The sequence below is a fragment of the Scyliorhinus torazame genome, chromosome 28 (genome assembly GCF_047496885.1).
Source record: "Scyliorhinus torazame isolate Kashiwa2021f chromosome 28, sScyTor2.1, whole genome shotgun sequence".
NCBI classification, from domain to species: domain Eukaryota; kingdom Metazoa; phylum Chordata; class Chondrichthyes; order Carcharhiniformes; family Scyliorhinidae; genus Scyliorhinus; species Scyliorhinus torazame.
In genome coordinates, this window is record NC_092734.1 from 10,631,824 (window position 1) to 10,658,715 (window position 26,892).

General features: G+C 49.8%; 2 protein-coding genes across 3 annotated transcripts; one reads left to right on the top strand and one right to left on the bottom strand.

The window, feature by feature from the left end:
• Positions 1 to 6,851: 6,851 nt before the first annotated feature.
• Positions 6,852 to 21,849, top strand: tysnd1 (trypsin like peroxisomal matrix peptidase 1). Of its 2 annotated transcripts, XM_072491451.1 has the most exons (4): positions 6,857 to 8,028; positions 9,974 to 10,104; positions 19,216 to 19,401; positions 21,126 to 21,849. In XM_072491451.1, exons 1-4 carry the CDS (start codon positions 6,863 to 6,865, stop codon positions 21,341 to 21,343), a joined length of 1,701 nt encoding a protein of 566 aa, XP_072347552.1. In that variant the 5' UTR covers positions 6,857 to 6,862; the 3' UTR covers positions 21,344 to 21,849. The 2 variants fall into 2 exon arrangements, with proteins under 2 accessions (XP_072347553.1, XP_072347552.1); XM_072491452.1 differs by lacking the exon at positions 19,216 to 19,401 and having other exon boundaries at positions 6,852 to 8,028.
• A 2,351-nt stretch (positions 21,850 to 24,200) lies between these two features.
• LOC140403510 (DNA damage-inducible transcript 4 protein-like) lies at positions 24,201 to 26,427 on the bottom strand. The gene is made up of 2 exons (XM_072491453.1): positions 26,151 to 26,427; positions 24,201 to 25,085 (listed from the first exon to the last, which is right to left on the bottom strand). Exons 1-2 carry the CDS (start codon positions 26,320 to 26,322, stop codon positions 24,604 to 24,606), a joined length of 654 nt encoding a protein of 217 aa, XP_072347554.1. The 5' UTR covers positions 26,323 to 26,427; the 3' UTR covers positions 24,201 to 24,603.
• Between the last annotated feature and the right edge of the window lie 465 nt (positions 26,428 to 26,892).

Here is a 26,892-nt window from a genome sequence, read left to right on the forward strand (position 1 = left end):
CCGTGGCCCTACGCATCTTATTTCCCTCAAAATATCTTTTGAAATCATTCAATGCCTCCACAGGCAGGGAGTTCCAGGTCATTACCGCTGCTTGAAGGAGGTTCCTCACACCACATCCCGATGGATTTTTGGAGCAATCGATGATAGTTTCGTGGTCACCATTACTAAGACTAGCTTTATAGCCCATCTATTATGCAAAACTGCCATGGTGGGATTTGAACCCCAGCCCCCAGAGCATTAGTCTGGGGCTCAGGATAGTATCCAGTGACCACCATCTTCCCATATATTGGAACTTTTATAAAGGATTTCCATTGGGTGGCGCAGTGGTTAGCACTGCTGCCTCACGGCGCCGACGACCCGGGTTCGATCCCAGCTCCGGGTCACTGTCCGTGTGGAGTTTGCACATTTCGCCCCATGTCTGCGTGGGTCTCATCCCCACAACCCAACGAAGTACAGGGTAGGTGGATTGACCACGCTAAATTGCCCCTTAATTGGAAAGAAAATGAATTGGGCACTCTAAAAAAACAATTTTTCAAGAAGAGTATTTTGGAGGGTATTTGTTGACTGAGAAATGTTACTGAGGCATCTTCCTGCTGTGTAAAGTGGGATCTCTGGCATCCACCGGGACAGACACAACCTTCAAAGAGCAGAATCTTTTACCATACAGCACAACATTCCCTGAGCCCTGGAATTCAGGCCTTGGAGTTTCGGACTCAAGTCTGAACTACTGCAGGTAACGATAGTTACAAATGCTACTATCTTCGTAGTAAGTAAACTGTTCTGCAGTGACTGCCAGAATGGTCGTCACTGACCGGAAAATCAATAACTCTATTTTCTTGCCAACCACTGTTACCCTGGTAGCAGTACAAACGCAGACCAGTGATGATATCGTTTTGACTCAGTTAATGTGTCAGAAAGTTGTAGGTTCAAGCACCCCTCTGGTATACAACCACATAATCCACACACTCCTGTCCATTACTGAGATTTTGCGGGGGCAGCTCGGTGGCGCAGTGGGTTAGCCCTGATGCTTCACGGCGCCGAGGTCCCAGGTTCGATCCCGGCTCTGGGCCACTGTCTGTAGAGCTTGCACATTCTCCCCGTATTTGCGTGGGTTTCACCCACACAACCCAAAGATGTGCAGGCTAGGCCATGGTAAATTGCCCCTTAATTGGAAAAAGAAAATGAATTGGCTACTCTTAAATTTATAAAAAATAAATAAATTACTGAGATTTTGCAGCAAGGATTTAAAAAAATTATTTCATAGGATGTGGGCATCGCCAGCCTTTGGTGCTCATCCCTAATTACCCTTGAACTAAGTCGCTTGCTGGGGCCATTTCAGAGTTGACCACATTGCTATGGATCTGGAGTCACGTTGGCCTGACCAGGTAAAGGCAGCAGATTTCCTTCCCTCAAGGACATTAGTGAACACGATGGATTTTGTGACAATTGATAATGGTTTCATTAGACTTAATTCCAGATTTTTTGTTTTTGGATTCAGATTCTACCATCTGCCATGGTGGGATTCTAACCTGGGCCCCTAGAGCATTGCCCTGAGTGTCTGGATTACTAGTCCAGTAACAATACCACTAAAGCCACCGCCATATTGATTCAGCAGGCTAGATTTTGTTTTCCAATTAAGGGGTAATTTAGCGTAGCCCATCCACCTACCCTGCACATCTTTGCATTGTGGGGGTGAGACACACGGTGGGGTGGGGGGGGGGTGCAAACTCCACTCGGACAGTTACCCGGGGCCGGGATCGAACCCGATCCTAGGCGCCGTGAGGCAACAGTGCCAACCACTGTGCCACCGTGCTGCCCCCTGAGCAGGCTAGATTGATGCTGGTGTTCTTCTGGGCTAACTAGAATCCTGCAACGAAAGCGCTGTCCTATGCAGAGCGATTGAGTGGAAGAGGTCTATATTTGATGGGCTGAATGGCCTCCTGCATTGCAAAGATTCTGTGATTCCAAGTTTCGAAGAATGAGAATTGATCTCATTGAAATGTTCAAAAGTTTTAGAAGCTTGACGGTAGATGCTGAGAAGGTGTTTCACCCCTGGTAGGAGAGTCTAGAAATCGGGGTCATTGTCTCAGGAGGGGGGGGGCCAATAATTTAGGTCTGAAATGAGGAGAAAGATGTTCACTGAATCTTTGGCATTCTCTGCCCCAAAGGCCAGTGGGTGCTCAGTCACTGAGTATATTGAAGGCTCCGTCCTATAGAGTTTTGAATATTAGGGGAATTGAGGGATTAGGCAATAGGATGGAGGGTGGCTTTTAGGTAGAATATCAGCCATAACTTTATTGACAGTTGGAGTAAACTCGAGGGGCTTTATGGCCACTTCCTCTTTCTACTTGTGTTCTTATGTACTGGTTAGTAACTTTAAGATGCAACAGGGCCCAATCATTGAAAATTAGTGGTTTGGATGTTTCCCATGGAAACTGAGCTATTTGCAATCTACTTACAACCACGAGTGAATAGTTCTATTTATAACACACTTCTTACTCGGAGCTATCAGCTTTGCACCGAGGCAGCAAGTAATGGGTTTAAACTTCAATTTCTTTTTTTTTTTAATTTAGTGTACCCAGTTAATTTTTCCAACTAAGGGCAATTTAGTGTGGCCTATCCACCTAGCCTGCACATCCTTGGGTTGTGGGGGCGAAACCCACACAAACACGGGGAGAATGTGCAAACTCCACACGGACAGTGACGCAGAGCCGGGATCGAACCTGGGACCTCGGCACCGTGAGGCTGCAGTGCTAACCCACTGCGCCACCGTGCTGCCCTTAAACTTCAATTTAGTGACTTGAGTGCATAATGTGCTCTGATTGCTCAATGCATTTCTGAAGGACTGTTGGATTGTTTGAGATGTTCTGTGGATGACCAAAGGCCCAACTGAAGACTCGAAGAGCAAGGGTGTCCTCCCCAAATATCCTCGTCAACATTTCCCTACCAACCCAATGCCACTGAAACAGGATAACCGGTGATTTAGCTTGTTGTTGTTTGTAGGAGCTTGCTGTGCACAAATTACCTTGCCTTATTTCCTACAATATATTAGTGACTATGCTTCAAAACGTACTTCATCAGCAGCGGCAAGCTATGATGTCCCAAGACTGAGAAGCACAAGTATGCATGAGCTCTGTAGCATCTGTTTTAAGTTATTGCAAATATCAGAACCAACACTCGACCCCCCCAGATAATTCCTGGAGGTGGCAACCATGGCACCATGCTGGAGGTGCAAGGTGTGACTTAAAGTTGATTGTGATGGGAATGGGGGAGGGATTCACAGGGATTCACTCTTTCAGCTCTGGTGGGTTACCACAAGAAAAGGACTTTCACTTTATCGAGCAAGTCAAATTTCATTTTACACGTGGAATTTCATGAGTGTTCCAAACTTTTTGGGAACTCCACACTACAGTCCTGCCCATCTTTGTTTGAGAAGACATGCTAACTCTTCACCCCTCCACCCCCATTCCACTCTCATGTTGCCCAATTCTGGCTGAATATATTCTTGGAGGTTTTATCACATGACATCATGCTCCATTCCTTATTCTTTTTCCATTAGTTGTTCAGCATGTCTATCCTCAGGTTGTCCAAAGCAACTTACTTTGGATGCTGGAACCTGAAACAGGAACATAAAATGCTGGAGAAACTCAACCCATATTTTGTCAACTGGCCAGCCTTCAGGACCCATTGCCACATTTGCTTACCTTCAATGGGAAAGCAGAGCCTGCTTGGTCCTCTCAATCCTGTGGTGATATGCATCACTGTGAACACACAAGGGGTTAATGTAAATACACTACAACTCAGTAAACTCTAGAGGGAGCACCGGAGATGTCATGACATGCAGACATGCAGCTAATGAACACCTAGAATAGGACATGACCAATGGGCAGTCAAGACACCCAGAGGTGACACTACCACAAGGGGGCATTACACAACCCATATAAAAGGACAGGGCACACATGCTCTTTCTCTTTCCACAGGCGACACTTAGAAGGACAGGGGCAGATCAGAAGCATCACACCCACCGCATGGCTTAGAGCAGACTGGTTAGTTAGACTGAGTTACTGTAGCAAGATTAACAGGAGAGTTGAACTCGAGTAGGAGAATTGTTAACTGTTCAATAAATGTGTTAAACCTATCTCCAAGTCTGAACCTTCCTTTGCCAGAGAATACATCAAGGAAGCAGCTGATGCTCCATGAAGAAGCAGAACACAACAGCTTGGTCCTCACAATCTCACTTGAATCAGGTTCAAAGGAGGAGAGGACAATGCATATCGGGTGCAGACTTCAGCCAGTTCCTTTGTGCCGTCTTCCATCTTTACGAAAATGGAAAATCCAAATTCGCACATGTATGTCGTCGTGAAGGGCAATAGCGACACAATGCGTGTTTTACTCAGCACTGGATACTCCTGGGAAATGCTTCACCAGAATGCGGACAGCCCCATGGGCTTTTAGCATGTTTTAATGCCCTGTCACAGGTCAGGTACAGTAGCGTAGTCTTTTAATTTGGAGTCAGCTGTAAGGTTTTTTTAAAAAAAAATTTAGAGTACCCAACCTCAAAAGGAGTCTCAATCACAAAAGGAATTTTTCACCCACACTGCTCTTTCAAAATCAGAAACTTCTCCACTCATTTGGCAGAATGTCTCTGTATATAACACACATCCTTATTTGCATTGCCATAATTAACAAAACCATTCCTCAAGAAATCATCTTTATACTACTTTGTTCCCGAGTTAAGTTTCTTCTTTGTAGGCTGTTAATCAGTGGCCCTGGACTCTGAACAAAGCTAACATTAGCATTGCTCTGTCTGGCCATGAACTCGCCTGAGCAGCTCTCTCCAGCAGATTCTATTGGGAGATCCTGTCCGATAGGTAAACTGCCTATTTGAGTCTCTTACATTTAAGGAAACCATGCATCTTCACAGTTCATTTGCCTTGCTTGCCAGATGTAAAATGGAAGCAACTCGCTTGGTGATTTAACGCCAAAGGCACGCACCTGGTGGACATTTGATGTCAAGTGTACATGCAGGGCACATGACCTGCTCTCTGCTGCCACTTCTGGCCGGAAGACTACACACAGCCTCATTTATTTCCATTTAAAAGTGGCAGCGGCCTCCATTCTCGATGTAAGGGCCGGTAGCGACTGTTTGGCATTTCTCTCGCGATCGGGACCACTGCGGGAATGGCACTACCGATCGCCTCCCAACACCCACCTGCAGGTCATGACCCATAATTTGAAAAACCCTGATTTATACTATATGACAAGAGAGTGCTGATTGGTTGGTGAGAGGACTCTGATTAATAGACGCACTACCATGGAGGATGCACCAGTTGATGGTGACTGACTGATAACTGCCAAGCATTGTTTGAAATTTAAACCAGGCAGCTTGAGACTGATTGATCAAGGACATTGCCCTGGGGGAATGACCAATCAGGGTAAAGCTTAATGTTCATCCCCCGAAACTCGAGGCCAATCCTGGAGAGTTGTCAACTTACTTACTTACCCTCTTCGTCCCTTGAGCGACATAAGGCTGCTATGAGCTTACCCCACCTTTTTCTATCTTTCGCCACATTTTGAGCTTCGTCCCCATCTCACTCTGCCCGGCCATCGCAGTTCTATGCCAGCTTGTCTTTGGCCTGCCTGGCTTTCTCTTCACTGGTGTGTCCACCTCAGGGCCACTTAAGCAATTCTCTCCGATAGCGTTCTGAGTGTGTAGTCCTCGACCCTATCCCTAAATCCCCCGTGTTCAGCTCTCCTGATACAAAATAATATCAATAAGCTGAAGGAATGGGTCCTTGCACATTAAAGGAGATATAGGTGGATTAGAAAGAGTGATTATCCAAAATGTTTATTGATTGGATTCTTCAAGAAGTGATGATAAACATAAGACCTAGGAGCAGGAGTCGGCCACCTGGCCTCTCGAGCTCGCTCTGCCATTCAATGAGATCATGGCTGATCTTTTTGTGGACTCAACTCCACTTACCCGCCCGCTCACCATAACCCTTAATTCATTTACTATCTTTTTTTTAAATAAATTTGGAGTACCCAAATCTTTTTTTCCCAATTAAGGGGCAATTAATCATAGAATTTACAGTGCAGAACGGGGCCATTCGGCCCATCAGTCTGCACCTTAAAGAGCACCCTACTTAAGCCCACACCACCATCCTATAACCCAGTAACCCCACCTAGATTTTGGACACTAGGGGATAATTTAGCGTGGCCAATCCACCTATCCTACTCACCTTTGGACTGTGGGAGGAAACCGGAGGAAACCCACACAGCCACGGGGAGAACGTGCAGACTCCGCACGGACTACAGTGACCCAAGCCGGGAATCGAACCTGGAGCTGTGAAGCAACAGTGCTAACCACTGCGCTACCGTGTCTAATTAGCGTGTCCAATGCATCTACCCTGCACAACTTTTTGGGTTGTGTGTGTGTGTGTGTGTGTGGGGGGGGGGGAGACCCGCGCAGACACGGAGAGAATGTGCGCACTCCGCACGGAGAGTGACCTGGGGCAGGGATCGAACCCCGGGTCCTCGGTGCCGTGAGGCAGCAGCGCTAACCACTGCGCCCACCGTGCCGCCCTGAAAATCTACCTATCTTTGCCTTGAAAACAAAATGATCCAAAATGGTTATTGGTTGGATTTAAGGAGACACTTGGGGGGCGGGGGAGAGGCTGGTGTGTGGGAGCCCCAGACAGGGGGCTTTTTGTGCTAACTGGGCTCCGTGTGGGGGGACACAGCCTGTGCAGACTGAGTTTAGAGGGTTGGAAAGTGGTGGTTAAAGCAAATGCAATGCAAAAGCAATGACCCGCGGTTGCTGTCAGGTGGGGTGTGGAAAGTATCGGCTTCCGGGTTGGAAATGGGAGGTTCGCGGCGCTGTGCGATGGAGAGCCGGGGCTGCATCGTGTCTGCCGGCTGGCAGCGCCCGAGCGGCGGGGCTGAGTGCGGGGCTGCAGCGCTGCCGGCGGCGCTGCCCCTCGCCCAGCGCGGCTGCAGCGGGCTGCTTCTGGATGGCCAGCGGGGGCTGGTGCTGTGCCACGGGCAGCCTTTCCTGCCTTTCCTGCAGCGGCAGGGTGTGAGTGACCAGCCCTTCCTGCTGCCTGGGGCATTCCACAACGACCTGGCGATTCAGATCCACCTCCCCGGGCATAGCCCCGGGGGCAATGCCAAGCCCCCCCGGCTGTCCTTAGCGCCCAGCTCTGCACTGGCACCCCAGCTTGGGTCTGGTGCCCCCAGTCCGGAGTGGGCACCCGCTGCCTGCCCGGCGGAGATGCTGTTGGTCTTCCATTGCCCGGAATTCCAGGACATCTTCCAAACCTTATTCGACAAGTCAGACAAATGGTATTTCCACAGTGAGGACAGGGGGCAGGAGGAGGTCCAGACCGAGCCCCTGGACTTACTCTGGTTCGCCTTGCTGCGGTGCCCGGGCTGGGCCGGCGATGCCCATAGAGGGAGTGCCCTGCGGGCGGTGAGGAGCGAACGTTTGAGGAAAGGCCAGTCCCTCTTCAGCTGCGCTTCACCCTTCTCCTCCTTCTGCCCCGAGATCTTCATGAACACCATCAGCAAAGGAATCGTGAGCAATCTGGCAGGAGAGAGGAACGCAATGATTCTGACCGATGCCCGCTGCCTGCCCGGGACTGAAGGAGGCGGCATTTATGTCAAGTCTCAAGACGGGTATTATTTAGCCGGTTTGATCGTGGCACCGCTTTGCTGGAAAGCCAATGAGTGGGTTGGATTGACATTGGTGTGTTCAGTTAGCTGCATACTCGATGCTGTCAGAAGGATTTTGAATGGAAGTGACAGAAGTGACAAGAAGGTGCCATTTTGCCCAGTATCTGGTCACCTGCCCCTGGCTAACCCAGGGTGGCAGTGTTTAACTCGGCTGCTTGATGCAGTCGCTCTTCTGCAGTGTGGTAGAGTCTGGGGGTCTGGGGTGATTATCAGTCCCAGGCTCATTCTAACATGTCGACACGTGCTCGGCCAAGCATCGACTGTCAAAGTGAAAATCCAGTTGCACTCCGGCAGGTAGGTCCCTCTGTGCGTAGCTGGAACGTTCTGTAAAATTCAAAGGCTATCGGGGGTAGATTGGAATCCAGAGAATGCCTTTAGGGCAGAAAGAGGCCATTCCGCCCATCGGGTTTGCACCGGCCCCACGGAAATAGCATCCTACCCAAGCCCACTTCCCCGTCCTATCCCCATAACCCCGCCTAACCTGCACATCTTTGGACTGTGGGAGGAAACCGGAGCACCCGGAGGAAACCCACGCAGACAATGTGCAAACTCCACACCGACAGTCACCCAAGGCCGGAATCAAACCCGGCTCCCTGGCGCTGTGAGGCAGCCGTGCTAACCGCTGTGCCTGCCGCCATGCCGTGGAATTAGAAACTCAAACAGAGCAGCCAGAGTCTGGCAGAGTGGGCCCGAGGGGCCGAATGGCCTACTGCTCCTTTTCCGTATGTTCGTATGTGTTATCTCTGGGCATGTCGTTCCAGCAATGCCGTCATCTTCTTGGCCCGTGCGTAGCAACCTCCTTCATTGTCAGAGATTGTGGGTTCAAAAGTCTCTCCGGCACTTGAGTGCACAAGAGGACAGTTTAAGAGTCTACACTTTTGGAAAGGTCCCACAACAGTGAGGATAACGCATCAGAATCTGGGAGCTACGGCCCATAAATTCAAAACAGTGATCAGAAAATCCAGAGCAGTCTATTCCTGAAATTCCAACAATGGGCTGTTTACCTACAATCACCACATTTCAAAGTAATTAATTGTATATGATACAGTATGATTGTTATATCGGGACCTTTATCCAACAATACTCCCATTTATATAGCACTTCTAATGTAGTAAATCATTACAAACAAAATTTGAGAGCAAGCCATGTACGGAGATAGGAAGTCAGGCAGCCAATAGCTTAATCAGAGATCAAAAACATCTTGAAAGAGGAGAGAAGTGGAGAGGTTTGGGGAGGGAATTCCAGAGTTTGGGATCCAGGCAGCTGAAAGCGTGTATGATTGAAATCAGGGATGTGTAAGGGGCTACAATTGGTGGGGCTCAGAGATCTCGGCGAGTTGCAGGTGGTTCTAGGCCAGGAAAGGGATGGACCGTGGAGGAATTTGAATACAAGGATGAGAAATTAAAAATCAAGGCATTGATAGACCCGGAGCCAGACATTGTAGGTCAGCAAGCACAAGGTTTATTTTTAGTTTTTCCAATTAAGGGGCAATTTAGCGCGGCCAATCCACCTACCCTGCACACATTTGGGTTGTGGGGGCGAAACCCACGCATACACGGGGAGAATGTGCAAACTCCACACGGATAGTGACCCGGGGCCGGGATCGAACCCGGGTCCTCGCCGCCGTGAGGCAGCAGTGCTAACCGCCGTGCCACCGCGTTGCCCTATTCATTTACAGAGTTAGAGAAACAGATACTATGAAGGCAGGAGTGTTGGCTCCTTGCTGGGGTAGAGTTTCACAGGCACTCAGCTCCCCTCTGACACCTTACTCAAGTGACTATAAATAAGGCAGCTCGGTTAGTGTGGAAATGACTCAATCACATCAATAACTTGTCCAAAATGGTTATATCAAAAGTTATGACACAACTTTCTAATGTTTCAAAATGACATTTTTGAGGTTGATAGTAGGTCTTCCTCTTCCTTCCTCAGGATATTACCTCCTAATTGGCATATGACACCATGCCCAAAAGGTCGTTTATTTGTGAGCCTCCGTAGTAAGTATCATCAGAGCCCAATCCAACTGCAACTTAGAGTCTGGGGGGTGGGGAATCAGGAGCTGAAACCCTGGCCAACTCGGCCCATCCCGAATCCACCAACACAGCTGCCTGAGGTCAACCAAACCCGTTCAGAGCAGGCTACGTATCCAGACCCCTCTGCTCTCGCTGGTGATTGGACCGGTAAAGTTGATACAGGTTGAAAACGAGTTTTAATTTAACTCTTCCCTATGTTTCCCCCACAGCTGCCTTGCATTAACCGGAACAGTGTTGTTTGCTACAAAAAAGAATTCAGCCTATGACGTGGCAGTGGTGGAACTGGAAGAAGACCTGCTGGCTGTTGAAACACCTGCTATCACGTCTGGGTTTAGCACTGGTAAGGAAAAAACAAGAAATAGGTTGACATAAAATAAACAATTTAGTAGCCAGAGTTAAAAAATATATACATTTGGGCCAAGCATTCGATATTCTGTAAACTAACTTCTTAAGCATCAACAGGCAGCACCTATTCATAGGGCGGTGCGGTAGCATAGTGGTTAGCACTGTTGCTTCACAGCTCTAGGGTCCCAGGTTCGATTCTGGCTTGGGTCACTGTCTGTGCGGAGTCTGCACATCCTCCCCGTGTGTGCGTGGGTTTCCTCCGGGTGCTCCGGTTTCCTCCCACAGTCCAAAGATGTGCAGGTTGGTGGATTGGCCTTGCTAAATTGCTCCTTAATGTCCAAAATGGTTAGGTGGATTTATTGGATTACGGGGATAGGGTGGAGGTGTGGGCTCAACTATGGAGCTATTTCCAAGGGCCGGTGCAAACTCGATGGGCAGAGTGGCCTCGTACTGGACTGTAAATTCTATGATAAATTCTATGACATTAGAGTCTCATTTTATTGGCAATTTGAAATGAGCGTTTTTTTTTACAGCCATGAGTATCAGGCTGATTATTTATTTCCTTTTACTTTGCGTTATGGAGTCAGTCTTTTATTTTTTATGAGTTCTTGTTTATAGACTGAGTATTTGTGGGTCTGTGAATCTGCTGTTGAGGTAATGGAGTGGGTTTTAGTACAAGAAGTCAGGAGCCAGGCTCAGTTAGAAGCGGTACTGATATGGAAACTGCTGCATATTGACTGAAGTACATTTAACTTTCTCCCAGACAGTCTACACTGTTGACATGCTCATTACCTGATTGTGAAACAGGGAACTCCCCCGAGTGAATGCATAAAAGGAACAGAGATGAGAGTCATATTGCATTGGGCCTCATGAGGGACAAAGACATTGCGCAGAGTTTAGTTAAACCTTATCTCCCCGTCACTGTGTGAGAACCCATTTATACAAGGGAGTGTTTGCTATCCGTTAAAGTTTACATTTATTAACAGGGCAGATTGCGGTTTTTTTTCTAAAGAGTGCAAGGTTGATTGATTTGAAAGAAAGGTTTCATGTGGTGAAAACAGTATTTGTGCTAAAGTTGCAATGTGTATTTTCTTTTCAGGACGAGAGAGAGGTTAGTGTTGAGGAATGAGACACTTTGAGCATTTTGCGCCCAGCGCCAGGTAGAGAGATACGGTTCAGGGTTCAGTTCAGAAACGCCATTTGGAGCAACAAACCCCAGCTGCAGATTCAGCATGAATAGCTCGCCTCAGTATAATCTGCCAGGATAAGAGGTGGATTTAAGTATCAGGAGCCAGGTCACGGACACAGCAGAATCCAAATTAAAACACAGCTGTGTAAAATGGCCTTGAGTAAACATGCCAGTAATGCTCTCGGCTGAGAAGAACACCACTGCACAGCAGTCCCCAAAAAACAACTTCAAAATCGGGTGTGCCTCCCTCCGACAACTGTGCTCTGAGGTGCAGAATATTTGCAGAGCAACAAGAATGTAAGAAGGACTGGAATTTATATGAAACATGTTCAACAACCTCGGGACACACCAAAACACTTCACAGCTTTCTTCATAATAATAGTCTTTATTGTCACAAGTAGGCTTACATTGACACTGCAATGAAGTTACTGTGAAAAAGCCCCTAGTCGTCACATTCCAGCGCCTGTTCGGGTACACAGAGGGAGAATTCAGAATGTCCAATCCACCTAACAGCACGTCTTTCGGGACTTGTGGGAGGAAACCGGAGCACCCGGAGGAAACCCACGCAGACTCGGGGAGAACGTTCAGACTCCGCACAGACAGTGACCCAAGCCGGGAATCGAACCTGGGACCCTGGCGCTGTGAAGCAGCAGTGCTAACCACCGTGCCACTCGTAGTGGTTGAAGTGGACTGTAGGAAAAGCAGCTGCCAGTTGACACGCAGTAAGCGCCCACGGACTCCCAACGCGTTAATGACCAGACATTATGTCCGAGGTATTGATCAGGGCACCAGGGAGAACTCCCCTGTTCTCCATCGAAGAGTGCCACGGGACGTTCTACGTCCACCTGAGAGGCCTTGGTTTAGGGTGGCACCTCCCATAGTGGAACAGGCTCTCAGTACAGCGCTGGAGTGGCAGCTTTGATTTTTGTGCTCAGGTCCTGACTGACACCCACACCTTTCAAGAGATGAGAATGCAAAGCCACACCTGACGCCGAACGTAGGTTTTATTCGCTGAGTGAAAGCTGTCTGTCAGGAAAGAGGAAACATTGGGAGGTTCTCCCAGCTGAGTGGTGCTGTCAGAGCCTCTGTGACAATGGGGGAGGGCAGTGTGCATTGTGAGGCTCAGTGACGAATGTTAGCATGGGAAGAGCGACACTCGGGGTTGCCGACCCTGGAACAGAAACTGAGAAACCTGCTCAGCTCAGAAAAACGAGTTCAGATCGGGAAGCTTCAGTTCCCATGCTGTTAGGAAGGGGACTTTTCCCCCTGCTAACCCATGTGGATGTGTTGCTCCTCACTTTCTCAGCTGGTTGCCATCAGATGCCCCTGGGTTCAAATCCCACTCCGGGGCGTGAGCACACATTTTTTGTTAATTCCAAGGCAGTGCTGAGGGAATGCTGCACTGTTGCAGGTGCTGGCAGGGTAAAGCAGGGTAAAAAAAACAAAATGGCGGCGGCCAGGGACAAAGGGGAGCTGCAGGAGTTCATCAAGCGCTGCTTCGAAGAGCAGCGCGAGGAGATGCGCAAGGAGATGCTGGCGCCTATGCTTTCGGCAATTGAAGGACTCAGGATCACCCAGAAGGCCCACGAGGTTAAGATCCAGGAGGTAGAGAAAAGAGTCAGCCAGAACGAGGACGAGCTCTTGGGCCTGGCGGTGAGAGTGGAGCAGCACGAGGCGATACACAAGAGGTGGGCGGGAAGACTCGAAGACCTGGAGAACAGGTCGAGGAGAAAGAATCTGCGGATCCTGGGTCTTCCTGAAGGAGTGGAGGGGGCTGATGCCGGGCATACGCGAGCACGATGCTTGGGGCGATGATGGGCGCGGAGGCCCCTTCGAGGTCGCTGGAGTTGGACGGGGCACATCGGGTGCTGGCGAGGAGGCCCAAGGCAAACGAGCCGCCAAGGGCGATGGTGGTGAGATTTCACCGGTTTACGGACAGAGAGTGGGTCCTGAGATGGGCCAAGAAGGAGCGGAGCAGTAAGTGGGACAATGCAGAGATCCGAATATACCCGGACTGGAGCACGGAGGTGGCAAAGCGGAGAGCGGGTTTCAACCGGGCCAAAGCGGCGTTGTACCGGAAAGAAGTGAAATTCGGAATGCTGCAGCCAGCGCGACTGTGGCTCACATACAAGGGCCAACACTATTACTTCGAAACGCCTGAAGAAGCGTGGACCTTTATACAAACCGAAAAGTTGGACTCTAATTGAGGGTTTGTGAGGGTAGGGGGGATGTTTGAGGTTTGAAGTGTGATGGTTGTTGTATATAGGGGGTCAATCACGGGCAGGAAATGTTACATGGGCTGGGGGAGAGAGACAAGGCCGCGACAGGAGCTGCGCCAGAGGGGGCGGAGTGGGCTGTGGTAAGCGCGGGGTTTCTCCCGCGCGCGGGAAGAAAGGCGGGAAGGGGAACGAAGGAACGCATATGAATTGGGAGACTCCCATACGGGGAGGTCAATGGAACGGCGGGGGAAGCCGGGGTCAGCAGGTGTCAGCTGACTTACGGGAGTGACATGGGGGGAGGAAAAAAGCTAGACAGGGGTCTAGCAAGGGGGAGGGGGGGAAGGGGCAGGGGGGGGAAAGGGCTGCTGCTGCACTGGCCGAAAAGGAATGGGACACAGAGGAGGTGGTCGAGACAGGAGCCCCCCTGTCTGGGGGACTGGAGGATGAGAGAGGCGTGGACACGGGACTGGCCCAGAAAAGGAGATGGCTAGTCGGCCGGGGGGGGGGGGGGGGGGGGGGGGGGTGAAGCCCCTCCAATCCGGCTGATAACGTGGAACGTGAGGGGGCTGTATGGGCCGGTGAAGAGGGCTCGAGTGTTCGCGGACGTGGCCATGCTCCAAGAGACTCACCTGAAAGGGATGGGTAGGACAGGTATTCCACTCGGGACTGGACGCGAAGAATAGAGGGGTGGCAATATTAGTGGGAAAGCGGGTGTCATTTGAGGCCAAGACTATTGTAGCGGACAATGGAGGGCGATATGTAATGGTGAGCGGTAGGCTGCAAGGGACGTGGGTGGTGTTGGTAAACGTATACGCCCCGAACTGGGATGATGCAGGATACATGAAGCGCATGTTGGGGCGCATTCCGGACCTGGAGAAAGGAGGCCTGATAATGGGAGGGGACTTCAATAATGTTGGATCCAGCACTGGACCGCTCCACATCAAGGACTGGAAAGAGGCCGGCGGCGGCCAAGGTACTTAGGGGGTTTATGGATCAGATGGAGGGAGTGGACCCATGGCGGTTTGCAAGGCCGCAGGCCAGGGAATTTTCTTTCTTTTCCCATGTACACAAAGCCTAGTCCCAGATAGATTTTTTTGTTCTGGGCAGGGCGCTCATCCCGAGGGTGGAGGGGACGGAGTATTCGGCCATAGCCGTTTCGGACCATGCCCCGCACTGGGTGGAACTGGAGCTGGGAGAGGAGAGGGACCAACGCCCGCTGTGGCGGCTGGATGTGGGACTGCTGGCGGACGAGGTGGTGTGTGGGAAGGTGAGGGGGTGTATCGAAAGGTACTTGGAGGCCAACGACAACGGGGAGGTGCGGGTAGGGGTGGTATGGGAGGCGTTGAAGGCGGTGGTCAGGGGAGAGCTAATCTCCATTAGGGCTTATAGGGAGAAGACAGAGGGCATGGAAAGGGAGAGGTTAGTGGGTGAGATTTTGAGAGTGGACAGGAGATACGCAGAGGCCCCGGAGGAAAGATTACTTGGGGAAAGACGACAGCTCCAGACGGAGTTTGACCTGTTGACCACAGGGAAGGCGGAGACATAGTGGAGGAAAGCGCAGGGGGCGACCTACGAGTATGGGGAAAAGGTTAGTCGGATGCTGGCACACCAGCTCCGTAAAAGGATGGCAGCGAGGGAAATAGGGGGAGTCAAAGATGGAAGGGGAGCCACGGTTCGGAGTGCGACGAAAATAAACGAGGTATTTAAGGCCTTCTATGAAGAGCTGTACAGATCCCAGCCCCCAGCGGGGGAAGATGGTATGAGACGATTCCTAGACCAACTGAGATTCCCGAGGGTGGAGGAGCAAGAGGTGACTGGTTTGGGGGCACCAATTGGGTTGGAGGAGCTGAGCAAGGGTTTAGGGAGCATGCAGGTGGGGAAGGCCCCGGGACGGGACGGGTTCCCGGTGGAGTTCTACAGGAAGTACGTAGACCTGTTGGCCCCGCTACTAGTGAGGACCTTTAATGAGGCAAGAGAGGAGGGGACCCTACCTCCGACAATGTCGGAAGCGACAATTTCTTTGATCCTAAAGTGGGACAAGGACCCACTGCAATGTGGATCGTACAGGCCGATCTCGCTCCTTAATGTGGATGCAAAGTTGCTGGCAAAAGTGCTGGCCACGAGGATCGAGGACTCTGTCCCGGGGGTGATTCACGAGGACCAGATGGGATTTGTAAAGGGCAGGCAGCTAAACACCAATGTGCGGCGGCTCTTAAATGTGATAATGATGCCATCGGTGGAGGGAGAGGCGGAGATAGTGGCAGCTATGGACGCGGAGAAGACCTTTGACCGAGTAGAGTGGGAGTACCTCTGGGAGGTGCTGCGTAGTTTTGCGTTCGGGGGAGGGTTTATCAGTTGGGTTAAGCTCCTTTACAGAGCCCCGGTGGCGAGTGTAGTGACGAACCGGCGGAGGTCGGAGTACTTTCGACTGTACCGAGGGACGAGGCAGGGGTGCCCCCTGTCCCCCCTGTTGTTCGCAATGGCGATCGAACCATTGGCCATGTCATTGAGGGAGTCTAATAAATGGAGGGGGGTGGTCCGAGGGGGAGAAGAGCATCGGGTGTCGCTATATGCGGATGACCTGTTGCTGTACGTGGCGGATCCAATGGAGGGGATGGAGGAGGTCATGCAGACTCTGAGGGAGTTTGGGGAGTTTTCGGGCTATAAGCTCAATGTAGGGAAGAGTGAGCTCTTTGTATTACAGGCGGGGGACCAAGAAAGAGAGACAGGGGGCCTACCGCTGAGGAGGGCGGAGGGGAGCTTTCGGTATCTGGGGATCCAGATAGCCAGGAGTTGGGGGGCCCTACATAAACTGGATTTGACGAGGTTGGTGGAGCAAATGGAGGAGGATTTTAAAAGATGGGACATGTTACCGCTCTCGCTGGCGGGTAGAGTGCAGTCGGTCAAAATGGTGGTCCTTCCGAGGTTTTTGTTTGTGTTTCAGAGCCTTCCCATCATGATCACTAAGGCCTTTTTTAAGAGAGTAGGTAGGAGTATTATGGGGTTTGTGTGGGCGAATAAGACCCCGAGGGTAAGGAGAGGGTTCCTGGAACGCAGTAGGGACCGAGGAGGGTTGGCGCTGCCAAACCTGGGGAGCTACTACTGGGCGGCAAATGTGTTGATGATCCGCAAGTGGGTTATGGAGGGAGAGGGGGCGGCATGGAAGAGGATGGAGATGGCATCCTGTAAAGGAACGAGCCTGGGGGCATTGGTGAGGGCACCGCTGCTGCTCACGCCGACAAAGTATACCACGAGCCCGGTGGTGGCGGCAACGCTAAGGATCTGGGGCCAGTGGCGACGGCACAGGGGTGCAATGGGAGCATCGGTGTGGTCCCCGATCAGGGATAACCATCGGTTTGTCCCGGGGAAGATGGACGGGGGGTTCCAGAGCTGGCAGCGGGCGGGGATCAGAAGAATGGGGGACCTGTTCATTGACGGAACGTTTGCGAGCCTAGGGGCACTGGAGGAGGAGTTTGAATTACCCCCGGGAAATGCCTTTAGATATATGCAGGTGAGGGCTTTTGTGAGGCGACAGGTGAAGGAATTCCCGTTGCTCCCGGCACAAGAAATTCAAGACAGAGTGATCTCGGGTGTATGGGTCGGGGAGGGCAAGGTGTCGGAAATACACCAGGAGATGAAAGAAGAGGGGGAAGCGCTGGTAGAAGAGTTGAAGGGTAAATGGGAGGAGGAGCTGGGGGAGGAGATCGAGGAAGGTCTGTGGGCTGATGCCCTAAGTAGGGTTAATTCCTCCTCCTCGTGTGCCAGGCTTAGCCTGATACAATTTAAGGTGGTTCACAGAACTCACCTGACGGGGGTGAGGTTGAGCAGGTTCTTTGGGGTAGAGGACAGATGTGGAAGGTGCTCAGGGAGCCCGGCGAACCATGTCCATATGTTTTGGTCATGCCCGGCACTGGAGGGGTTCTGGAGGGGAGTGGCGGGAGCAATATCTCAGGTAGTGAAAGTCCGGGTCAAGCCAAGCTGGGGGCTAGCAATATTTGGAGTAGTGGACGAACCGGGAGTGCAGGAGGCGAAAGAGGCCGGCATTCTGGCCTTTGCGTCCCTAGTAGCCCGGCGAAGGATCTTGCTAATGTGGAAGGAGGCAAAGCCCCCCAGCATGGAGGCCTGGATAAATTATATGGCTGGGTTCATAAAGTTGGAGAGGATTAAGTTTGCCTTGAGAGGGTCTGTGCAGGCGTTCTACAGGCGGTGGCAACCGTTCCTAGACTATCTCGCGGAGCGTTAGAGGAAGATCGGTCAGCAGCAGCAACCTGGGAGGGGGGGGGGACAGACGGACGTCCTGGGAAGTGGGGGGGGGGAAGGGGGGCTGCCTGGGAGGGTGGATGAGCAAGAGATAACATGAAGGGTTGGGGAAACTGGCACGTATGGGAGAGAGCCAGTGTACAAAGACATGTAAATATATCATTTTGCCATGTATATATCTTGCTCTGCGCGATTTCTCGTTATTTTGTTACGGGGGGGGGGGGGGGGGTTATTGTTTGTAAGGGAGAAAAATTGTGTTAAAAAAACTTCAATATATATATATTTTTTTTAAAAAGAAATATTCCGACCTTAGCCGGTTTGTGGACACACTCGCTACAGGGGCCTGATACAGCAGCTTGACCCACCCTATAAATCCCTCCCCAAATCCAAACCTGCCTAGCGCCTTCCACAGATACTCCCACTCCACCCTGTCAAAGGCCTTCTCCGCGTCCGTCGCAGCCACCACCTCCCCCTCCCCCCCCCCTCCGAGGGCATCATGAAAAGTAGAATAATGATGTTAAACGTGTATCGAACCTGGGTCAGACAGCACTCAATTCTGGTCTCCACATTGCGAAAAGGACATAAGATGAACTGGAGTAGGTAGAAAAAAGATTTACAAGGATAATCCCAGAGTTTATAACCATCAGGAAAGATTGAACAAACTGAGGACTAGAAATTTGTCTTTGACAGTATTAGATTGCCTGCTATTTAATTCTTTTGACTGACCAGGTGACCACCCCGATACTGTCCCAAGGTGAATTCCTCATGTCGGGGCTCTTTCCGCTAGCAAGGTAAAGGTTGTGAGGTGACGAGGCAAAAGTCTTTAAAACTATGTAAGGGGATTGATAAGATAAATGTAGAGTATGTTTCCACTTGTGGGGAAAGCCCGAATCTAGGCATCATAAATACAGAGAGAGACTAATAAATTCAATAAGGATTTCAGGAGATATTTCTTTATGCAAGGAGTGATGAGAATGTGGAACTCATAGAATTTACAGTGCAGAAGGAGGCCATTCGGCTCATCGAGTCTGCACCAGCCCTTGGAAAGAGCTTGGAGTGATTGAGGTAAACAGAATAGATACATTTAAGGGGAAACTTGCTAAACACACAAGCGAGTACGGAATAGGATGATCTGATTGGTTTAATTGGGCTTTGGTGGATCACGATCACCATAATAATAATCGCTTATTGTCACAAGTAGGCTTCAATGAAGTTACTGTGAAAAGCCCCTAGTCATCACATTCCGGCACCTGTTCAGGGGTGCCGGTACGGGAATTGAACCCGCGTTGCTGCCCTGTTCTGCATTAGAAGCCAGCTATTTAGCCCACTGTGCTAAACCAGCCCCTAGGGTTGAACCATCATTTGGGTTGAATGGCCTCTTTCTGTGTCATACATTCTGTGCAACACCTTCAGTGAAGCTGTGTCTCTTTGCCAACAGGAGAGGATGTCTGTGTCATTGGCTACGGGGTATTTGGCCAAAGGTGTGGGCCTTCGGTGACTGCTGGAGTTCTGTCTGCTGTGATCACTGCGGACAACCAGCCTGTGATGCTCCAGACAACCTGTGCAGTCCACGCCGGGGCCAGTGGTGGGCCTGTCTTCAGAGCGAACAGCGGAGAGTTGCTGGGTAGGTTGGCTGCCATTGTTTAATGGTTAGAGTTTGTAGAGGATATATTTCAGTCAATTATTTGAAACATTGCAGGGGTGTTATTCCTGGTGTCCTGTTCAATATTGATCCTACATTGGTAGGAGTAGTTTATAGACCCCATAAACAGGAGCAACGCTGTAAGGGGATAAATCATCAAATAACAGGAAAAGAATAGGGCAATAATTTTTTTAATACATTTTATCCAATTAAGGGGCAATTTATCGTGGCCAATTCACCTACCCTGCACATCTTTTGGGTTGTGGGGGTGAAACCCATGCAGACACGGGGAGAATGTGCAAACTCCACATGGACAGTGACCCGGGTCCTCGGCGCCGTGAAGCAAGAATAGAGCAATAATGATCTCGGAGTAAAAGATCGCCTAGGAAGTAGTGAGCATAACATGATGGAATTTAATATTCAGTTTGAGAGTGAGGAACTTGGGTCGGAAACAGCTGTGTTTAACATAAATAAAAGGAATTACAAATGAAATGAGGTAAGAGTTAGCTAAAGTGGACGGGATGGAAAGATTAGCAAGAAAGACAGTAAATGAGCAGTGGATTCTGGAGAAGTACTCCCGGAGGGTTGGCAAAGTGTGACACCCCTATTCAAAAAGGGAGGGAGGCAAAAAGCGGGTTACTGTAGACCGATTAGCCTAACATCTATTGTTGGAAAAATGATGGAATCAATTACTAAGGAAGTAATAGCAGTACATTTGGAAAACAATAATCTAATCAAGCAGAGTCAGCGTGGCTTCACGAAAGAGAAATTGTGTCTGACTCATTTCTTAAGAGTTTTTTGAGGAAGTCTCAACCAGAGTGGATCGAGGGGAACCAGTAGATGTGTTGTATTTGAGACTTCCAGAAGACATTTGACAAGGCATCTCACAAAAGATTAAATCGTAAGATATGAGCCCATGGTGTTGGAGGGAGTATATTGGCATTGATTGAGAATTGGCGAATGGGCAGGAAACACCGAGTTGGATAAGGGGTTATTTTTCAGTATAAGAGTCGGGAAGTCTCACTTAACCGCATATCCTGCACTGAGGGGCTCCGACAAGTGGAAGAGATTGGGGCGCCACTTCAAAATGGCACTCTTACCTCTCAACCTGCCCAATGCACCAACTTACCTGTTGGGGGGGGGGGGGGGAAAGAGGTCCCGCACCCCAGCACATGCTGGCAGGGCACCCTGGGTGGCACTGCCAAGCTTGCAGTGCTATGGTGCCCAGATGGTATCAGTAGTGCCAGTCTGGCCAGAGGCCTTTCTTTCATAAATTTAGAGTACACAATTAATTTTTTCCAATTAAGGAGCAATTTAGCATGGCCAATCCACCTACCCTGCACATCTTTGGGTTGTGGGGGCGAAACCCACGCAAACACGGGGAGAATGTGCAAACTCCACATGGACAGTGACCCAGAGCCGGGATCGAATGGTTCCTACATTACAACAGTGTTTACACTTCAGAAAGTTTATCTTGGCTGTTAAGTGCTTTGGAATGCCCTGAGGCTGAGTAAGGCGCTATACAAATGCAAGTTTTTTTTTTGTTGTAAAGTGGTTAATGACACCTTGCCGTTTTGTTTTGATGCATCATCCTTCTCCCCCCACACCTTTGCAAGGTGTTGCATTCTTGACACCTTTCAAGTTTCATGTTGATTTGAATGTAGAAGTATCCTCCAGTATCAAACCTTTATCATCTTTCCATACAGGAATTGTATCCAGCAATGCCCGAAACAACAACGCAGGAGCCACCTATCCCCACCTAAACTTCAGCTTTCCTATCACCGTCCTGCGGCCTCTGCTCTCTGTCTACAACCAAGCGAGGGATGCTTCGGCGTTCGAAGGACTGAACAAAGTGAGTGATCGACTGCGTGCAGTTTGGAGGTTCCAGGACACCTTGTCGGCTCCTCAGAAGAGCAAACTGTGATTCTTGAGGTCCCAGAAACATTTGGGAGATTAATCGAGTAGACAGGGACTTGGTTTCCCCGTTTACACAGGTGGTGATCCGGACTACACTCGAACCCAATGTGCTATGATAACCTGACCTAAGTCTCAAATCCAAGAAACATGGAGATAATCACAAGGCAGCAACCTCACCCCCGATGCCTGGATGCTGACAATAAACTGTTTGAACTTTGCTTTCTTAGTGTTCAATGTGACTTAAATCTTTCAAAAAGGTTGTTGCTTCGGTTCTGAATATTTTGTTTAAGACATCATCACGAATCTCTGTTAAGCAGTGCGATGCCCTCTTTACCCTTGGCCAACGCCGCTGTAACTGGAGTTTGCTGATGTAAGGTTATAGAGCATTCCTCTGATCACCTGACAGAGGAGCAAAGGAAAGGAATTGATGATACAGAAGATTGCATTTTCTCCAAATGTCAGATTAAAACGAGTTAAACTGAATAAATCGTTCCAAAAGGTTTTGTGCCTGCATGTACTGGCTGCCTGGTGTTCTTGAGAGTCGGTGATAAAAATAAATTTTAGAATACCCAATTATTTGTTTTCCAATAAGGGTCAGTTTAGCATGGCCGATCCATCTAACCAGCACATCTCTGGGTTGTGTGGGGTGAGACCCACGCAGACAGGTGGAAGAGTGTGCAAACTCCACACGGACAATGTCCCAGGTCCTCAGCACCGTGAGGTAGCAGTGCTAACCACCGTGCCACCCAGGTAATAGATAATAATAATCTTTATTGTCACAAGTAACATTCGCACTGCAATGAAGTTACTGTGAAAAGCCCCTAGTCGCCACATTCCGGCACCTGCTCAGGTACACGGAGTGAGAATTCAGAATGTCCAATTCACCTAACAGCACATCTTTCAGGACTTGTGGGAGGAAACCGGAGCACTTGGAGGAAACCCACGCAGAGAAAACGTGCAGACTCCGCAGTGACCCAAGCCGGGAATCGAACCTGGTCCTGTGAAGCAACAGTGCTGACCACTGTGTGCTACCCTTACAGTTGAAGGCGGAAATATAGTGAATGTGGTGCAAGGGGTCCCTTTGGCAAGGTACCACATAATGGAGAGGATTAAGGGGTATGGAGAATAGCAAATTAAAATCAATGGTAGTCGGGAATGAAGTACAAGCCAATGGAACGTGATGGCAGTCTCTGAACTAGTATTCAGGAGACCCTGGGTAATGCTCTGAGCACCCTGGATCAAATCCCACAAAGCCTGGAGAAGGAATATTCACAGAGCGCTGCTAATGTAGTACATCAAGGTACTTCGCAAGTGACTAAAGACTTGGTCAATAATTGATTTATGGATTATTGATTTGTTGATAGCTGAGCCTAATGCTCCGACCACAGGGCAGCACGGTAGCATAGTGGTTAGCATAATTGCTTCACAGCTCCAGGGTCCCAGGTTCGATTCCTGGCTTGGGTCACTGTCTGCGGAGTCTGCACGTTCTCCCCGTGGGTTTCCTCCCACAGTCCAAAGATGTGCAGGTTAGGTGGATTGGCTATGCTAAAGTGCCTTTAGTGTCCAAAATTGCCCTTAGTATCGGGTGGGGTTACTGGGTTATGGGGATAGGGTGGAGGTGTGGGCTTGGGAAGGGTGCTCTTTCCAAGAGCCGGTGCAGACTCGATGGGCCAAATGGCCTCTTTCTGCACTGTAAATTATATATGATACACATTCCAAGACAGCCAATAGGAGTGATGTCACGAACAGATTCCATCCCCGACCCCACTGTCCTCTACAGGCATAGTCTGTACACTGGAGATACACATTTCAATCTTTGTCGGTGCTATGTAGCCTCTTTCTGGGGTTATTCTACAGTAAAAAGGCTTTTTAATGAATTTTATTATGTTAGATGTCCACCTAATACTTTGTCCTCCTAGGTTGATGAGGAAGCTGTACTCAATTATGTGTAAATGAGAAAAAAATTAGAACACGAGTCCCATAGAACAAGAGTCCCATTTGGTGAAGTTAGAGGCATTAATACTGCCCCAGTGGGGAAAGGGTATAGATTATACTGCTGATCTCACCAGCTCTTCTACAAAAGTGTTCCCAAACACAAAAATAGTCTTTGGGTGGCTATAGTTTCTGAAGCTCCTTTGAGATAATATTTATTATTGTCACAAGTAGGCTTACATTAACACTGCAATGAAGTCACTGTGAAAATCCCCTTGTCGCCACATTCCAGCAGCAACACCCAAACCACCAGGTTTAAATTCAGCCACTGAATATAGTTGCCTGGGCGAGTGGGTGCAGGTGACAGCAACATTAGCAAGTGTTGACAGGCAGAAAATGGATTTGTTTTTATAAATTTAGTGCACCCAATTGTGGGATAATTTAGGATGGCCAATCCACCTACCCTGCACATCTTTTTGGGTTGTGGGAGTGAAACCCACGCAGACACGGAGAAATGTGCAAACTCCACACATTCAGTGACCTGAGGCAGACATTGAACCCAGGTCCTCTGTGCCGTGAGGCAGCAGTGCTAACCACTGCGTCACCCTGCCACCCGAGAAGATCCAGTTGTTTATGCTAATAGGAAAATTGGCTTCTCCATTGAAGAAGAATTGAAAATCTAAAGAACTGGACAATTGAAATTAATTGGTGTGATGTAAATCACAAACGAGTATAAATTGCTGTTACAACCCTCAAGCACTTGGACACCAAGAACAGCAGTGAAATAGATCCATGACTGACCCAATTCTTAATGTAAACCAAATGTCTAGCTCCAGGAACAGGTTTTAAACAAAAAAATCAGCAGGCCAGTGAATTTTCACCTCGCATTTGATTAAAACTACATCAAGCAATAATTTTAAAAAGCAGCAATGTTCCATGAAAAGTTTTTATTGAAAGAGTACAAACGATATTGAAGAACAAAGTATCAAAAAACATTATTGTATGCAAATCAATTAGAGTCCTTCCAATAGGCTGCCCTGCAGACCTCCCTGCTTCCCCAGTTAGGGGGATTAATTCAAACTCGTGAATACATAGCACCATGTCTGTAACCGAAGCCTCCTGACTGTGAGAGATAACAAATAGCCCCTCAGACAGTACCGAACTAGCTCCATGCGGGGGTTAACACTGCACTCGTTTTGAGGAACGTAACGTGTACAAGTTCCCACTTTTACTTCTCTGAGCTGGTGTGCAAGGTTAAACCTGGCTAATGAATTGACCTTTTCTTTTTTTGGGGGGGTCCCAGTTCTGTCAAGTGTCCATATCCAACCCACCAACTCAACACTCTTCAATGAAGATCTCAGTGGAGCTGTATAGTTTTCTCTTAATGATTCGGAAGTGTGGGCTGAGTCGGAGCGCCTGGCTGTACCCTGGGGTGAACGAGGGACCCGAACTCAAGAGGTCCTGGATTTTGGACCACAAGCCAGCTTCCAGCCTCAGGACCAGGGCGAGCTCGAAGGTGGGAGGCATGCTACCGTCCACCACGATGCGGTCCACTTCCTTGCAGCCATCCTGGTCCTCCACGCTCAGGTGCAGCACCGCGCCCCGCAGCCCGCACGGCTCTCCCGCCGCCAGGCGCAGCAACTCCTCCGCCACCTGCCCAGTCAACTGGTCCGGGATCAGCAGCTTGAAACAGTGAAGGGCGCTGTGCTTGGCCTCAGTCAGGCTCTGCTCAATCAACTGGATCACATCAGCGCACAGGAATTCCTCGAAAGGATCATCAATGATCGAGTCACTGTCTGATCCCAAACTGCCATAATCTACACCAGAGAGAGAGAGAGAGACACACACAACACATTAAAAACCAGACAGGACCCCAACGTAACTGGAAATGAACAGAGATCATATCTACACCAAGGTGTTAGGGACACCAGAGTAACTGGGGAATAACTGCACTGGAGATAGACATTAGAAATCAGAAACAGTGGTGAGCACTGCAGCCTCACAGCACTGAGGACGCAGGTTCAATCCTGGTCCAGGGTCACTGTCCATGTGGGGCTTGCAAATTTTGATCGATTGGATTCTCTCCCATGTCTGCTTGGGGTCTTACCCCCCACAACCCAAAGATGCGCAGGGTAGGTAGATTGGGTACTCTAAAAACATTTTTTAAATCAGAAACAGGATTTCAAAGTGACATGGGTGGCTGGCAGAGACGTGCTGTTACAAAATCGACAAAAAAATGTGCACCAGGGACATTAAAAAGCCGACCCAAAGTAACAAGCAATTAAAGAAAAACCCAATCCAATGTGGAAACCTGCAGAGGGGAATTGTAGCCAGACAGGGACAAGATCACAGTAAAACAACATGGAATAAGGAGGGTGCTGAAATCTGAAAACAGAAAGAAAATCTCAGCAGGTCTGGCAGCATCTGTAGGGAGAGAAAAGAGCCAACGTTTCGAGTCCGATGACTCTTTGTCAAAGCTCCTTTGTCAAAGGGTCATCTGGACTCGAACGAAACATTAGCTCTTTTCTCTCCCTACAGATGCTGCCAGACCTGCTGAGATTTTCCAGCATTTTCTTTCTGGAATAAGGAGGGCACCATTCAAATGCAATTTACATATTTTAACAGGCGAATCAGGCACGATCTGAACAAAGGACACGATGAAAGTGAACAGTAGGTTAAAAAAAAAATAGGGGCCACAAAATATTCGGAGGATTTGAATGGCCAGGTTTGGAAAGTATCCAGTGTTGGTGTTAATGATACATTAAAGATTCTGCAGTAGGAGCGACACAAAGTGCTGGGGATAATCAGACCCCCTCTGCAGGGATGCCCCCCAATCCCCCTTCTGCACAGACCCCCCTCTCTCCCGGGTCCACTGCACTCACCGCTGTCCGCGTCCAGGCCGGGCTCACTCTCGGGGACTTTCCGCTGGAGCGGGGCCGCTGCCGAGGAGGGGGAACCGCTGCCTCCGGCCAGGTCGGCGATCTTCTGGAGCAGCTTCCCCCAGGAGGAGGGAGGCAGAGGGGGCGGGAGAGCGGCGGCGCGTCCGTGGCACATCGCTGCCTTGGAGAGAGAGAGAGAGAGAGAGAGGCAGCAGAAGGAGGGGGGTTTAAACCTCCCCGATTGCACCAAAATGAAACCAGGCCGCCCGGGAGCCCAGCGCCGAATGAGCCGCGGCCGCCGCCCGGCCGCTTTATATAGGAACGGCTGGCCCCGCCCATCAGCCCCGCCCACCGCTGGGGCCGGCCAATCAGCGACGGCGATAGCTCGGCCAATCAGCGCCTGGGACGGCTCGGCCAATCAGCGCGAGTGGCACGTCCGCCACGTTCCATTGCCCTGCCCCGCCCACCCCTGTCTGGCTGGCCCGCGCCTGCGCAGAGCAGCCTGCTTGCTCTGTGTCCCTGGGACACTTTGTTCTGGAACTTTGCAGAACAGAACAGAACACAGGAAACGGTCAGAGAGCAGCATCTGTGTGCAGCCTGGACAATACAACACACATACAAACCATACATACACACACATACAAACCACACACATACAAACAAACACTTTTTCACTTGCAACCCTTCCTTGGCTCTACAAGTGCTGCCTTAGCTTTTTTTTTATCTGGTCTGCCTTTTGTTTCCA

What these genes read in the sequence shown, in the direction of transcription:
- tysnd1 (XM_072491451.1), top strand. Translation starts at nt 6,863, where the DNA reads ATGGGAGGTTCGCGGCGCTGTGCGATGGAGAGCCGGGGCTGCATCGTG. An exon ending in ATCCAGTTGCACTCCGGCAG is followed by an intron (nt 8,029 to 9,973) that starts GTAGGTCCCTCT and finishes TTTCCCCCACAG; the next exon opens with CTGCCTTGCATTAACCGGAA. An exon ending in CACGTCTGGGTTTAGCACTG is followed by an intron (nt 10,105 to 19,215) that starts GTAAGGAAAAAA and finishes CTTTGCCAACAG; the next exon opens with GAGAGGATGTCTGTGTCATT.
- LOC140403510 (XM_072491453.1), bottom strand. Translation starts at nt 26,322, where the DNA reads ATGTGCCACGGACGCGCCGCCGCTCTCCCGCCCCCTCTGCCTCCCTCC. An exon ending in CGGCCTGGACGCGGACAGCG is followed by an intron (nt 25,086 to 26,150) that starts GTGAGTGCAGTG and finishes TCTCTGGTGTAG; the next exon opens with ATTATGGCAGTTTGGGATCA.